The 14,517-nt window shown below is 39.8% G+C and overlaps 1 protein-coding gene across 5 annotated transcripts in view; it reads right to left on the minus strand.

The window, feature by feature from the left end:
• Positions 1-14,517, minus strand: part of FBXW7 (F-box and WD repeat domain containing 7) — a 114,137-nt gene that overhangs the window by 17,892 nt on the left and 81,728 nt on the right. For all 5 annotated transcript variants that reach the window (XM_028744886.2, XM_028744885.2, XM_028744888.2 and 2 more), the window contains 2 exons: positions 12,287-12,428; positions 4,902-5,036 (listed from right to left, as the gene is read on the minus strand). In XM_028744886.2, the coding sequence (XP_028600719.2) occupies positions 4,902-5,036; positions 12,287-12,428 (277 nt within the window). The remainder of the gene's footprint in view (positions 1-4,901; positions 5,037-12,286; positions 12,429-14,517) is intronic.

A 14,517-nucleotide genomic window follows, 5' to 3' on the forward strand; every position in this document is an offset into this window, starting at 1 on the left:
GGTGGTTGTCTAGTCTCTCCTTAAAAAAACTATCTATATGCCAACTGATTATGATGTCTTGGGAGGACCACTCTGTTCAAACACTGTAAAAGGTGTTTCTGTAAACTCACTTTTCACACCTAAAGCAACATTTTGCTAAAGGGACAACAATACAGCAAACTGGTTTTCTTTTTAGCCTGTCTTTATATCACGGGGCTGATCTCACAACAGTTTAAATTAAAATATTAAATTAAGTGTTAAAAAAATGAACAAATTTTAATGAATAAAACCAGCAATCAATTTAAAAACACAATCATTGTAGCTACCTACACAAGAACATTTCTGATTGGTTGAGGCTTGAAGAGTGGGAACAAGTAATGGCAGAAAGCCTGAGAAGTAAAATACTGCATCCTATAATGATGCCTCCTCAACAGATGGGCCGTTATGTCATAGGAAGCAGGACTGAATATGCAGCAACATGATGTACAAGCCGGAGTGGCTCACTCAGTTGGTTGGGGCCACAGCAATAACCTCTTGGTGGTGGTACTGCTGCTGCTGCTGCTGCTTCCTGGAAAGGGGAAGGGTGAAGTGGTGGTGATGTCAGGGCTGTGCACATGCACCAGCAGAACCAAACCTGGTTTCTGGCAATCCCAACTTCCCTTTCACAGTAAGTGATGACCCTTGCTGGGAGGCTACTGCTGCAGCTCCGACTAACCAAACAAGCCCCAAGGAAACCATATATTTACCATACCAGGTTTGTCGCCACCATCTCTTTGAACTCCTGGTGACAAGTGGGAACCTTTTTTTAAAAGTGTCACAGCCATGTAGGCTGTAGGAAGAATGGAATCACGAACCCCAATGCTGAATTTAGTAAACCTTTGTCATTTGCAAAATACGCAGGAACCCAGGTCATGGCTATGTTTGTTTAGAAAGTTCCAGGGAGTTAAATATGATATAGCTGATGTCTTGCTAGCGTAGGTTAGGGTGCCAGGCAACCAAACAACAACAAACCTCAAAGGGTGAAGGGTTGGATTGGGCAAAACTTATTACACACATTTTTTAAAAACTATCTGCCCTGGAGTATAAATAACATACTCTTAAAAACAGTGATCATTAAGCCATGCCAAGAGATGTGGGTGTGGGGACTAAATTAGTTCTCAGTGTGATGCAGAATGCTGCTGAAATCTCCTTTTATCAATCTTGTTTTTTAATCAAGAGCAATGCAAGAACTAGCTAAAGGTTTGGCAGTAGCTGCCTAAAGCCTTGCTGATGTTCTGATGTCCTTGGAGCATTATTGGCAATCAGTAATGTGATAACATATATGCACAGTTGACTTATTAACTTAGCATATTTGTATGTGAAAATCTTACAGCTATTATTCTTCATGGCAATAACCCATAGATCTTTTAAGAGGTGATTTAAACAATCAACTTAGGAAAGAAACAGGAACCACTGTTTGTGTCAGTTATTCCTTGGATAAAATCTTAAAATTGCATTTTTTAAAAAAAGGTAGCCTTTCCTTTTCAATTTTACTTAGCAATTCCTGAATAAAGTGCTGAAAAAGCCTTCTTATATAAACTATTTTGACTACTGATTATTTCAAGGGTACATTCCTTATTGCCTGTGATGAACAACATTATTAATGTAGAAACAAATTCAGTGTGTTCCACTTTTAGTAGAAGAGTAATACCTTCTATAAGAAAGGATTTTAATTAAAACCAATGTCATTTATTTTTAATCAACTGATTAAAGAAAATAAGTAACAAATTATAGACAAAATTGTTTTACAGTAAAAGTATTTGTTAAGTGTAAGCATCCCATGTACCATAGATTACAAACACCAAGATGCTCTGGCCAGTTTACACCAAGAGAAAAGTATACCGGTAATTGGAAATCACCAATCCAATATAACAATATAGTAGTACAGCTAGAGCTAAAAGTGAAGAAAAACTACTAGAAACACTAATTTCATCCGTTCCAGTAACTACAATTATTGTTTGCTATTGCACCTTTTGTAGTTGCTAAAAGAACCCAGAGAAAGGAGTATCACTAAACCATCATTAGGTTGTGTGTTCTCAATGAAGAGCACTTGAGTTAAGAACTTGCTTCCAATTGACTTAATCTTATTTGTTGACCTGGGTTGTGAGTTGCAAAAGCGTTCACCTGGTCTTTTTGTTGTTTGTTTTGACTGATGATGAGAATAAGGAAGTGTAAATATTTTATTTTTAGTCCCAGGCCGACTTAAAATATTATTTTGGGGCGGTCTCATAATATGGAAGATGTTTTCCAAGCATGGGAGTCGCCTATTAACACAACAGTGTTCTTATACTTCATACTTCATAAATTTAAATAACAATTGGACACACAGCTGTGAGGCATTTGCGAGCTTTTTTGCGGAGAAGGTCCTGTTGCTCCGCCATGACCTCCCCGCCAATTTTGATACAATAAAGGAACTGGAGGCCCCTCGACTGTCCTCGGGTCCAGTATTGGACCACTTTGACCGGATATCCCCAGCTGATGTGGACAGACTCCTCCGAGCTGGAAAGCCCACCACTTGTCCTCTCGACCCGTGCCCGTCCTGGCTGATTAGAGCGTGTCCAGACGAGGTGCGGGCCCCCCTAGGGGATATCATCAATCTGTCCCTTGGCACCGGGACATTCCCAGGGGAACTGAAGGAGGCGGTGGTGCGTCCGCTCTTAAAGAAAACATCATTAGATCCCTTAGATCTATCCAATTACCGCCCGGTCTCGAATCTTCCATTCCTGGGTAAGGTGATTGAGAGAGCGGTTGCTGAACAGCTTGGTAGGTTTCTGGATGAAACATCTGCTCTGGATCCATTCCAGTCCGGCTTCCGCGCTGGTCATGGGACCGAGACGGCTCTGGTCGCCCTAACAGATGATCTCCGCAGGCAGCTGGATCGAGGTGGGTCGGGGCTGCTGATTCTTCTAGACCTGTCAGCAGCCTTCGACATGGTCGATCATGAACTCCTGGACCACCGCCTTGCCGACGTGGGGATTCAGGGCACAGTCCTTCAATGGCTGCGCTCGTTTCTCTCTGGTCGGGGACAGAGGGTGGCGCTTGGGGGGGAATTGTCATCGCGCCACTCCTTGGTGTGTGGAGTGCCTCAGGGTGCGATTCTCTCCCCGATGCTTTTTAACATCTTTATGCGCCCCCTCGCCCAGCTTGTCCGGAGCTTCGGGCTGGGTTGCCATCAGTATGCTGATGACACCCAACTCTATCTGTTGATGGATGGCCATCCTGACTCGGCCCCAGACACACTGACCAGATGTCTGGAGGCTGTGGCTGGATGGTTACGTGGGAGCCGGTTGAAGTTAAATCCTGCGAAGACAGAGGTCCTTTGGCTGGGGCGGGACGATATGGGATCGGGGGGGCAACTCCCATCTCTTGCGGGGGTGCAATTGGTGCCAGCACCGTCCGTTAAGAGTCTGGGTGTAATCTTCGATACCTCCCTCTCTATGGAGGCGCAGATTACAGCTATAACAAAGGCGGCATTTTTTCATCTCCGCCAAGCTAAGCAGTTGGCCCCTTATCTCTCTCGCCCTGACCTAGCCACTGTGATCCATGCGACGGTCACCTCCAGACTGGATTATTGTAACTCGCTCTACGTGGGGCTGCCCTTGAGACTGACCCAGAAACTCCAGCGGGTACAGAATGCCGCAGCGAGACTCCTTACGGGGTCCTCGCTGCGAGATCACATTCACCCGGTGCTATACCACCTGCACTGGCTCCCGGTGGAGTATAGGATCAGGTTTAAGGTGCTGGTTTTAACCTTTAAAGCCCTATACGGCCTGGGACCCTCGTACCTACGGGACCGCCTCTCCTGGTATGCCCCACAGAGAAACCTACGGTCGGTAAATAAAAACATCCTTAAGGTCCCAGGCCTCAGAGAGGTTAGGCTGGCCTCAACTAGAGCCAGGGCCTTCTCGGCTGTGGCTCCAATCTGGTGGAATGCTCTGTCACAAGAGACTAGGGCCCTGCGGGACCTGACATCTTTCCGCAGGGCCTGCAAGACAGAGTTGTTCCACCAGGCCTTTGGTTGGGGCGCAGCCTGACCCCCTCCTCTGGCAACCTGCACAGTATTTTGGTTGCCATCAATTTGATTTTAATTAATTTTTATAATGATATATTTTAGAATGTGTGATTATTCAACTATTTGGTTATTTGATTGTTGTTAGCCGCCCTGAGCCCAGCTTCGGCTGGGGAGGGCGGGATATAAATAAAATTTATTATTATTATTATTATACTGTAAACTAGCCCTAGTCATCAAAATGCCAGATACAGGACGGGAAGGGAGTGTTGATAGCTACCTTCCGGTATCCATCTTCAGACATGACTGAATGCACTAGTTACTAACTACAGATATATTTATAATGCTGCTCACGCTTCTCACAAATTATCAAATTAACCTCAATGGGACCTAGATACAAATGAATTCTGGACTACATACATACTTATCCTATAAAACTGAATATAATTTGATTGAAGAAGTTATATGGGTGTTTATTCCCTTCATAAAATGTAGTAGAGATAAAATGAAAAGCTAAATACCTATTACGTTTTTTAAAAACCTTAAGAGTGAAATCATCAATGGATAATAAATCAGTTCTTGAAAGCTCTGGGGAAAAAACCCCTTACATATAAGAAACGACTGTCACAAACAGCAGGGGACATATCCTAGTCACTGAAACAAAGTCACTGGTCTCACAAGCATACATTAATCTGGAAATTACATTATTAAGTCATGGCAGTTTATCAACTTGCAGTCCTCTTCAACGCCAATTAACAGTGTTACACTGACAACAATGAATACTATAATTAGCAAGGAAATGCTTAAAGGTGGCAGATGATGCATTACATAGGCAAACAGTACCAGGAGCCCAGTATTAAGTGATAATCCTCACCTCTTTGGGGAGCAAGGAAATGAAGTCTCGTTGAAATTGGGGCTCAATCACTTGCATCATATGCTTCACTTGTGTTGGTTCACAACTATCAATCAATTCATCTAAGGCAAGTAACTTCTCTGGTCCACTCCAGCTCTGTGAAGTACAAATATATGTTTAGTTTCCATTGTATTGTTTTCATATATTAAGGCATTTCAAAAATGTAATACTTGAAAATTGCTATGGAATATGCTGGGATGAAAAATTATTGCAATACCACCCAGAATGGCGAAGGGAGTATTCAAATGTGAAACAGGTGTTCAACCATACAAATGTTCCTTAGAAAAAGAATAAACTTTAAATTAAAAAGGAGAAGGTTAAAAAAAAATTCCAAAACTTAATAGTAGTAACTTCATTTCAGGTTCATTTGGTTTTGTTTATTGCAAAAAAAAATAAAATAAATGTTTTTATAGCCATGTGTACATCTGCCACTGTGCAATCTTCCTGATTTCTGGCTCGAAACCAGTGTTTTGTAAACATAATTTTACATTAGGAAGAAAAGAGGGAATTTTGTCTGGTAATTTTCTTACTTCATATTCCTACTAACGGGCATCATAAAATTTGATGGTTTTAATAAGGCACTCATCTGCAAACACAGCAGATTAGCAAAACCATTTGCAGAAGAATTAATAACTGAAGATATAGCACGTCTTCTCTCAAACTCATCTGCGCTCAAAGTTTTGATTTGCTACACAAATGCCATTTATGAAAACCATTTTGGGAGAAACAATACAAAGGAGATAACCTATTCTAGAACACACTTCAGGACCACTAAAAGAAGTTAGAAAAGAACGACGAATTTTGAAGCAAATGTCTGTGCTTTTGACAGTATGTAAAGCAAAATGTAATGGCATACATATTCTGTCTAGTGTTATTATCTTATTAGAGCCAAACAGGCTAAAGATATTTCAATTCATTTATTTCAATAGGTCCCTTTAAGTATGACTAGATTTGGCTATTGCCCATAAATTGTGTAATTCTCTTGCTTATACTGTTAAAATCAAATACCTTATCTTGTAAACTAGTAAATAAGACTCCATGCACATTAAGATATGTTAATACAGCATTATCCTAAACATTAATTTCCACGTGCTACATATAATTCCAGTTTCTAATTATTCTGCCAATTATGGCTATAATCCTAAACCACTGTCTAGATTAGCAAACTTCTACTGTACAGTACAGTGGTACCTCGGGTTAAGTACTTAATTTGTTCCGGAGGTCCATTCTTAACCTGAAACTGTTCTTAACCTGAAGCACCACTTTAGCTAATGGGGCCCCCTGCTGCCGCTGTGCCGCCGGAGCACGATTTCTGTTCTCATCCTGAAGCAAAGTTCTTAACCCGAGGTACTATTTCTGGGTTAGCGGAGTCTGTAACCTGATGTGTATGTAACCTGAAGCATATGTAACCCGAGGTACCACTGTACTTTCATAGGAATGCATTTCAAAGTCCAAGGTTGGTTCCACCAGTGCATCCACACAAAAGTGATATCGCCATCGCCTTTCTCTCCTAGTAAGTAGCAGTGACACCAGTGCCAGGAGACTGTTACTGCAGCTCTGCCTCACTGGCTGAGCCACTATATTACTTCATATTAATGCATTTATACAATCAAAACTGGCACACAAGACAAAATAGTCCCTGAACAATTAACATAGCTATCAAACTCCCAAGCAGAATGTGCAAGAATGGTATAAATGAAATTTCTACATCTGTTTTATGATGAAATGTATATATTCCTGACCCAATAGTTGTCATAATTTGCTATACATTGTCATTTTTGCGTCACACTGATTATGATTGTAATTAATTAGGGATCGGATGAATATGTTGGAAATGGACACAAACGAATCAGAATTAAACAGAAGCACAAAAACTGAAATGGCATCACATGAAATAACCTGTGAATTTACCTTTACCTCCTTCATATTACTTTTCAAAGAAAGGTTAAATTCACAGAACCAACATGTCAAAACTGAGGGGGGTGGATCTGAATCTAGAAACAATCTATAATAGCTGTTAATAATATCTCTTTAATACTACAGAAACTGAGGCAAAATCTGAAAGTATAACAACTATCCTAAGAGTACAATCCTATCTTTTCCACAATAAACAGAAGAAAAAAACTATGGAGAAAAATTATATCCCCATAACCTCAGACTTTTAGACAGCAATGTCCATTTATTAAGCTTTCTAAACTAACTAAAAGGAATAAGTATTATATAGTTTCATATTATCAGTTAGAAAGATTTACTCCTGGGACATCACTCACGCTGCCTTTCATTTTAAGGAATAAACCGATAATCAATTTAAAAAGCTAAAGAAAAAATGTGTTTCATGCCAAATACAGTTATTTCTGTTGTGGTAAGCAATCTTAGGATAAATATTACTTTAGTTCAAGTGAAAAACAATATATTTGTATACAGTGATGTAGCATCTATGTGCTCCTCTGAGTGACATCATATCTCCAAAATTGCTTAGGCTACATCAGACACAGTTGTCACTAAGTATATAGCCTTTAAAACCAGTAATACTATTCGAAGTAAGAGAAAGTGCAATTGTATGGCTGGTGGGGGAAAAAATGTTTAATATTGGTATTTAACTGAGAGCACTTTTAACCAACCCCATGCTTTCATATAGTTCTAATATTCAACACCCATTCAAGGCCTGAATTTCTTTTCATACTGCACCACTCACAAAACATGCATGTGTACCACTGATAATATTGTTTTGATGCACAGAGAAGCGTCAATCTGAAGCTAAGTATTGCATAGTTTATGGCCACACCAAGTATTACTTCTTTCTAAGTACTCTGAAGCATCTAACTCCTCACTGCTTTTATTTCCCCTCCATTCTGATGTATGGAAGAGTATCCCAAAGGACAATAATTTTGTATACTACAAAACCCAGGTAATCAATCATTAGGATAAACTTTCAGGAGACCTCTAGAGACTTTTATGATTCATTGTGATAAGTCATTATGTTGAATAGGGACCGATGGGAAGGAGTCAAACTCCTTATACAACTACTTTGAGAATTTGGGGGTTTACAGTACTTGTATTTCAAAGAATCATAGAAACATAGAGTTGGAAGGGACCCTAAGGGTCATCTAGTCCAACGCCCTGCAATGCAGGGATCTTTCCTGGGAGGCAATGGCTGATTTGTAAAAGCAAACATAAAAAATAATTTAGGATAGGGGAAAATTATAAAGTGGTGAGGTGTGTGCTTACAAATCTTTAATCTCTGTACTTAACCCATGTATAAGATACAAACATGTTTGGCACAATAAAGATTGGGTGCCTTGGTATTTTAAAAAATGTGTAAGGCTTCATTTGTAGTTAGAAGCATAAGGTACATAAAATGTGAACTGACTGGGATGAAGATCTGCCTTGCAAATAAAATTGATACTGAAACATTAAATAGGGAGAATTATGAGCCTCGAATTGATAGATGCTAAAACTAACTTTAATAAAATTGATGTAAAATACAATCCAAGCATACAGTTTACCATTGGTAAGAAGTGCTTGAACTGTTAAGGCTAAAGCTTTTTTCTTTTCCCTGACCTTTCACTGACTGTGGTCCACTTACTGTGTGTACAGAACAACTCCTTCCTGTTCTAACCTCCAGATGCTCCCAAATCAGCTTGATGGTTTTTACCAACCCACGGAGCATATTTGGAAGGCATATAGGATACGACCTTAAGTCCATCAAACTCTATCCCAATTTATTTCAAAACATTTTTAAAGGGCTAATGTGCAAATTCAGGTTAAGAATTAAAAAACATATTGGCATACTTAACCAAGTTCAATTCTACCAATATTATCTGTACTGTTCAGAGTTTAATCAGAGGTTGTGCGCAAGCATTCTAAAATTTAATCTGTGCTATTGCAATTTTAAATTGTCTCTTCAGGGATATAATTAAGAAGAGCATTTTGAAGAAATAAAGTGCATATTTTATATGCATTCTTAGGAAGAAGCAGTGTTTCGTGAAACCACTGGAACACTAGGGGAAACAGTGTATGAACAGAACACTGACGCTTCCTACACAAGATCGACAACAAACGGATCCTTAAGTGGGAGAAGAGGAACTGCATCACATCCAGAGATGTGCATATTGAACTCAAGAATAATTCAAACTCAGGACACAGGAAGTGATAAATATGCAAAAAGGAAATGGAATTCTGTGACTCAAATACACTAAACAAATTAAAATACAGGACCAATTATGAAACTCTGCCCCATTTTTCTCCCATCCCACTTGTGCCAAATTTACCCTCCATTTTATTAGTCATGGGGAGTGGCAGGAAGCTACACTGTCCTCAACCACTAGAATTTACACTCAGCTATTTATTTAGCACCTGAGATTTCGTCACATATTACCCACAATGTTTCAGGCAAATATTGACCTTCTGAAACACCCAAAACTCAGCAACCTGAATTTCCAAGTGCCAGATTTTGCACTCTTTCTGCACACCTGCCGAATCATGGAAGACACAAAGTCCTAACAATTTTCAATCTTTTTATGTTCTTTAATGTTTATGTCAGAGTTCACTGTCTGTATCTGTGCCTTTTCATGGTTTGTGTGAATATCAAGCAACATTTACTGCTGCTTATTCTATCCACATGGTAGACCCAAGATAACCTTAATAGTGAAACCATGCTTATGATCACAGTCATTGCTTTCCAAAGGTTCATGCTACGTATTAACTGGTGGTAATATTTTATGAACAGATCTTGTAGAATAGATCAATGGGATTTTTTTCAGAACATCAGACTGTGGGCATTCATCCCAACAATCCCTTCAATAATCAAGCCAGGTCTTACTGAAGGTGCAACCCATGCTCCTGGCATCTCTAGAACTGGTACATTTTGAACTCACTCACCCTCAAGTTAAAGCTGATAGTAAAACTAAACTGCATTGATCTATTGTTAGAAATGATCAGTAGTGGGGTCTGCCACCTACAGAAATAAGTAGACAAATTCAATGTAGCGTTATGACGACTGTTCCTTCAGCAAAAGCATTTCAGCTTGCACGCTCCTCCCAAGTGTGCTGTTCTGGACCCTTCCCTACACAGCCGATCTGGATAGGGGTGGGAGTGTGTGGTGGGGAGGAGAGGGGAATGGGGAAAGCCCCATTTTGCTACAGGAAGTCCTTGTGCAGGCTTCCACTAGAAGGACTTGTTTACAGAATCTGGTCTCTGAGCTTTAGAAAATGTAACTTAATTAATGGTATTGAATCAGAAGTTGGGATTTATACTTCCACTCCACTTCCAATCACAACCAATTTAACATCAAATTTGTCTTAATAAGATATCTACATCTGAATAATGAGACTCTTAATCTCAGAGTTGTGGGTTTGAGCCCCATGTTGGGCAAGAGAGTCCTGCATTGTAGGTGGTTAAACTAGATGACCCTCATGGTCGCTTCCAACTCTACAATACTATAATTCTATGCCTAAAACAGCTGAAACCAATGGAAAGGTAGATCAGCTTAATTGAAGTTAACTGAAATTCAAATCAGCCTGCTTAAAACAATTGTGAGGATAAAACATTTCTCTGAACTTAAGATGAAAGGCTGGGTTCAAAGGTTTAAAAAAGAACATGAATCTAATGAATCTTGAAATGTTCAATACCCTAGTCTAGAAGATGCATTCCTACAATGTAGAGTTGGATCCACTAGCATGAAGCTTCTTCTGCTCTTAGGAGAGCTGTTTCCAGCTTCGTTGTAGAGTCCTGCTTGAGGAAGTTGTCCCAGTTCAGGAAGTGTGCAAATTCTTTGAACAAATTCATCCCCAAGACCATTCTTAATGGCCCACTAACCTTGCTATGTAGCCTTTAATTTCATTATTCACACTGTAAACATAAGCCCTGATATACTCTGACCCTGCATTGTGTGAAGTATTCCACTTCCTCTGCATTAGTGCCATCCCATGAACTCTTGCACATGTTGTCTTACTGCTCATGAGTCTTTGAATCTGGCCCACGTCTATTTGTAAAACCTGTATCTTGGCATTGGGTTGCAGCCACTGCTGTGTGAGCGTGATTTCATTAATGCGAGACCATCTTTTCTATTCTTCTTCCTCAGCAAAACCCCACTCTTCCTTTCCACTGAAAGATCTATGTTATGGGCTGGAGAACTTTCAAGTTGCATATGGCATGGGAGCTGGGGTGGGAGGGAGAAATAGCCCTAAGATCAGGCAGAAGCAACCTGAGGAAGTGGCAAGCTGCAGACACAAGGGACATTGGCTCAGTTTTGGTCAATTGCCCCTCCCAGTTCAGCTCCCAATGCCACGTTCCAGGTCTTTCCTGGATGTCTCCTGGCCCTCAGAAGAGGCTGTAGTGGAAAGAGAGGATGAAAATGCACTCTCATGCAAGCAGATAGTTATAGCCAGGCTCACAAAGTGTTGGATACAAGCCATTGTGCTGAATATTTGTTTGCTCAACCTATCATGTCACTCCTTCAAATAAAGGATAAAGTTTATTTGATTACATAAATGTATAATTGGGAAAAACAAATGGCTTTCAAATGTTTGTTTTTCAGTAGCAAGCACTGATTTGATGCATCCTGACAATAATTTGCTAACTAAACAATATTGACTATGAAGGGCTTTATTAAACAACACATTTTACCCAAAAGATTGCTAGAAAGTTTACTGCTGGAGATATAGTATTCACATTAAATCTAAGAAATTGATTGCTGATCATAATGGCAGTAATTTCTAGTGCTGGCTCATTTCTCTTTTTTATAATGTTTCAGAAGTAGTTTTCAGTTTATAGATCTCTATAAACATGCTATATTTCTGGTTATTTAATTTAGCTTTGCAGATATATATTAAGTTTGTTTATACTGTGGTGCAGAACTGGAAAGCTGTAGACAGCAGGTTAAGTTACTACAGTTACATAGCATTAATTTGTACCGGTGAAAACCATTTTATTTTACAGTTTTTAACTCAGTACACATTTTAGAGTTACGGTATGGAGGGCTCTTTTCTGTTTCTCATTAAAAACTTTACTATCTTTTAAAGAGATGAAAAAACAATGGGGAAATTCCATTCTCATCCATAATTAAGAGCACTAAAACATAAAACAGCCTACTCAATATTTTGCTTTTCATTTTTTTAAATTACAATAAATCCCAAGAAAGCCTACCTTTACACACCTCATGTTTAAAAATTATTTGTTCTTTAAAACAGCAAGATATAAAACATGTTGTACTAGAAAAGTACTGTTTAAAAAGACTCAGGAAGTGTAGTGATTCGATACAGTAACCAGCTACAGTTATTCTAACAGAATTCTTTCTCAGTTCACAACAAGCTCTTCAAAATAAGTCAAACTCGAAACATTTTCACCTGAAACATTTTCAGCCATTCTTGAAGTCCTGTTGGCGGCTGGATGGATGTAATTCGGCGCCGTTGCTGTCCTTGACCATTGGCTGCTCTCAGATCTCCAAAAGTAGTAGGTGTTGCTGAGCAAGGCACAAGCCCAGTAGTGCTGGAGCAGAAACAAAAGGCCAATGCAGTTCTCAGAAACATTTAATTATACTATTAGCACACTGATCACTAGTTATTGAGGCAGATCTCATTACTATATGAACGGGTCTTTCCAAATCTCATGTGTTTTACTATTTCAGGCTGATTTGGGGCAATTGCCTAAATATTCAAATCAAACAAGAGGTGAAGTAAGAAAACCTGGAGGTTTTCTTCACTAGGACTGGTGTTTTGCTGAGACAGAGAACCAAATGGCAACCTCCCACCCCCAAGTAAAAGTGCATAGTACCCAAGGCTTGTGAAGTTATCTTGGAACCAGGCAGAAAACCTTACAAGTGCTGTTCTCCATAGCACAAAAATAATAAATTAAATAGCTATTTGCTGCCCTTTCAATTCATCCAAGATTAGCTGCCTGAGGTAACCACCCCACTCTGCCTAATGGCAGGGCCCAAACCCAAACCTCACAATGGGAGGCGCTAATCTAAGGGCTATAACCTGGGATCTACTTTGAGTGTATCAAAGTGTTTGCAGTCACCCAATAGTACATCTGATATTTTCTTTGAAGTTCAGACCACTGTGTCATAAGACAAACTATTTTGAACCCTCTTGATTCCCATGTTTAAAAGTAAAGCACAGTGAGCTGTGTTGAAGAAATGCAAGCCTATAGATATCTTGGCACACTGAACTAGTTGGGACAGTTTTTTGGATCATGACCTCAGTGTCACCCCCTCTAATATTAAACTTAGGTGGTGAATGTCAACTAAAACTAAGCCAAAAAAGAGGCTGAGAAACAGGAGGAAGTTATCAGCATTCTCAGGTGAAAGTCGAAGTTTGAGATCCAACCCCCTCTCTTTGAAAATCGTAAGATGGTAATCCTTCTCCAATGGTCTGAGCATGCTCAGTAGTGGTGGAATGTCGAGTGTCCATGAAAAGGAAAAATGCACCACTCAGAGGAAAATTAGTGGAATGTCCTACTTTACATGTTACATGTTATAGTATGTTGGGAGAGGCATAGCTGGCAGACAGGAACTTGAGTAGAAGGTGGAGACAGACCAACCTTTGGTTGCAAGTTCCACTTGTGAAATTGGTCACCTGGCTCTCCAAAACTGTGTCTGAGTTAACTACGTCTGGCATGAGTTGTGGGCCCCACTGAGCACCCTTGCAGGGCACCATGTTGGGAGAGGGACAACATAACTAACATTGTTTTGCTGCTTGCAACCTCTAACCCTGCGTGGGGCCACCTACTGGCTCTGGTGCATATGCAACTAACACCTGTTGAACCTCCTCTTTCCTCTCTAAGGATGTAAGCAGAGTCAAGAGTGAGGAGATGAAACAGCATCCTCCTCTTCGCTTCTACGACCTGTCTCACTTGGTTGTGAAGACTGTGTCCAACAAAAGGGGGCTAGTGAAAGGGAAGTGGAGAGAGAAAGATGGATCTGCTTAGAGCACTTTGCCCAAGGGCCTCCAAAAACCTCAAGCTGGGATTGCAGTCACCCGAAATCTCTTAGCAGTAAGTCTAAAGGATTTCTGGTTAGGGAATTCCAAGGTTTTATTTATTTTGTAATATTTCTAGTTTTATCTATATAAATGTTGAATGCTTCCCCACTAGTAGCCTTTGGTTACAAGATTTGGGACTTTCATTTACAACATGTTGTAGATATTTGAATATTTTGAAGAGGGTAACTCTAGTCAGTTGAGACACATTTGCTTTTTATACTTATTTCACTGGACACCTAGGATTATTGTATGTTTCTAATTTGTAAGAAGCATGTGCTTCAATGTAATTTTAAGTCAAACACTGACACCTTGCTTCCCTGGGTTTGCCAAAACAGCAAATACTACATGACTGCAAATTTGCATAAATTTGATGTGTGCCTAACAAAACACTGATTGAAGTACCATGGATGTGGAATTTTCTAGGTTCAGCATATCCAGTTTGAAGGATTTCAGAAATCAGTGCTAAGAAAGGCCAGCAGCTAAGGCCTTGAAGTGTCATTGCTAGTCTGAGAAGTAGACAAATGGGCCTAGGTGCAGAAATAATCTGGAACTCAGTATAAAGAATAATTCAAAGGCATTATTTTAGCATTTTATTT

Source organism: Podarcis muralis, chromosome 9 (genome assembly GCF_964188315.1).
Source record: "Podarcis muralis chromosome 9, rPodMur119.hap1.1, whole genome shotgun sequence".
NCBI lineage: Eukaryota > Metazoa > Chordata > Lepidosauria > Squamata > Lacertidae > Podarcis > Podarcis muralis.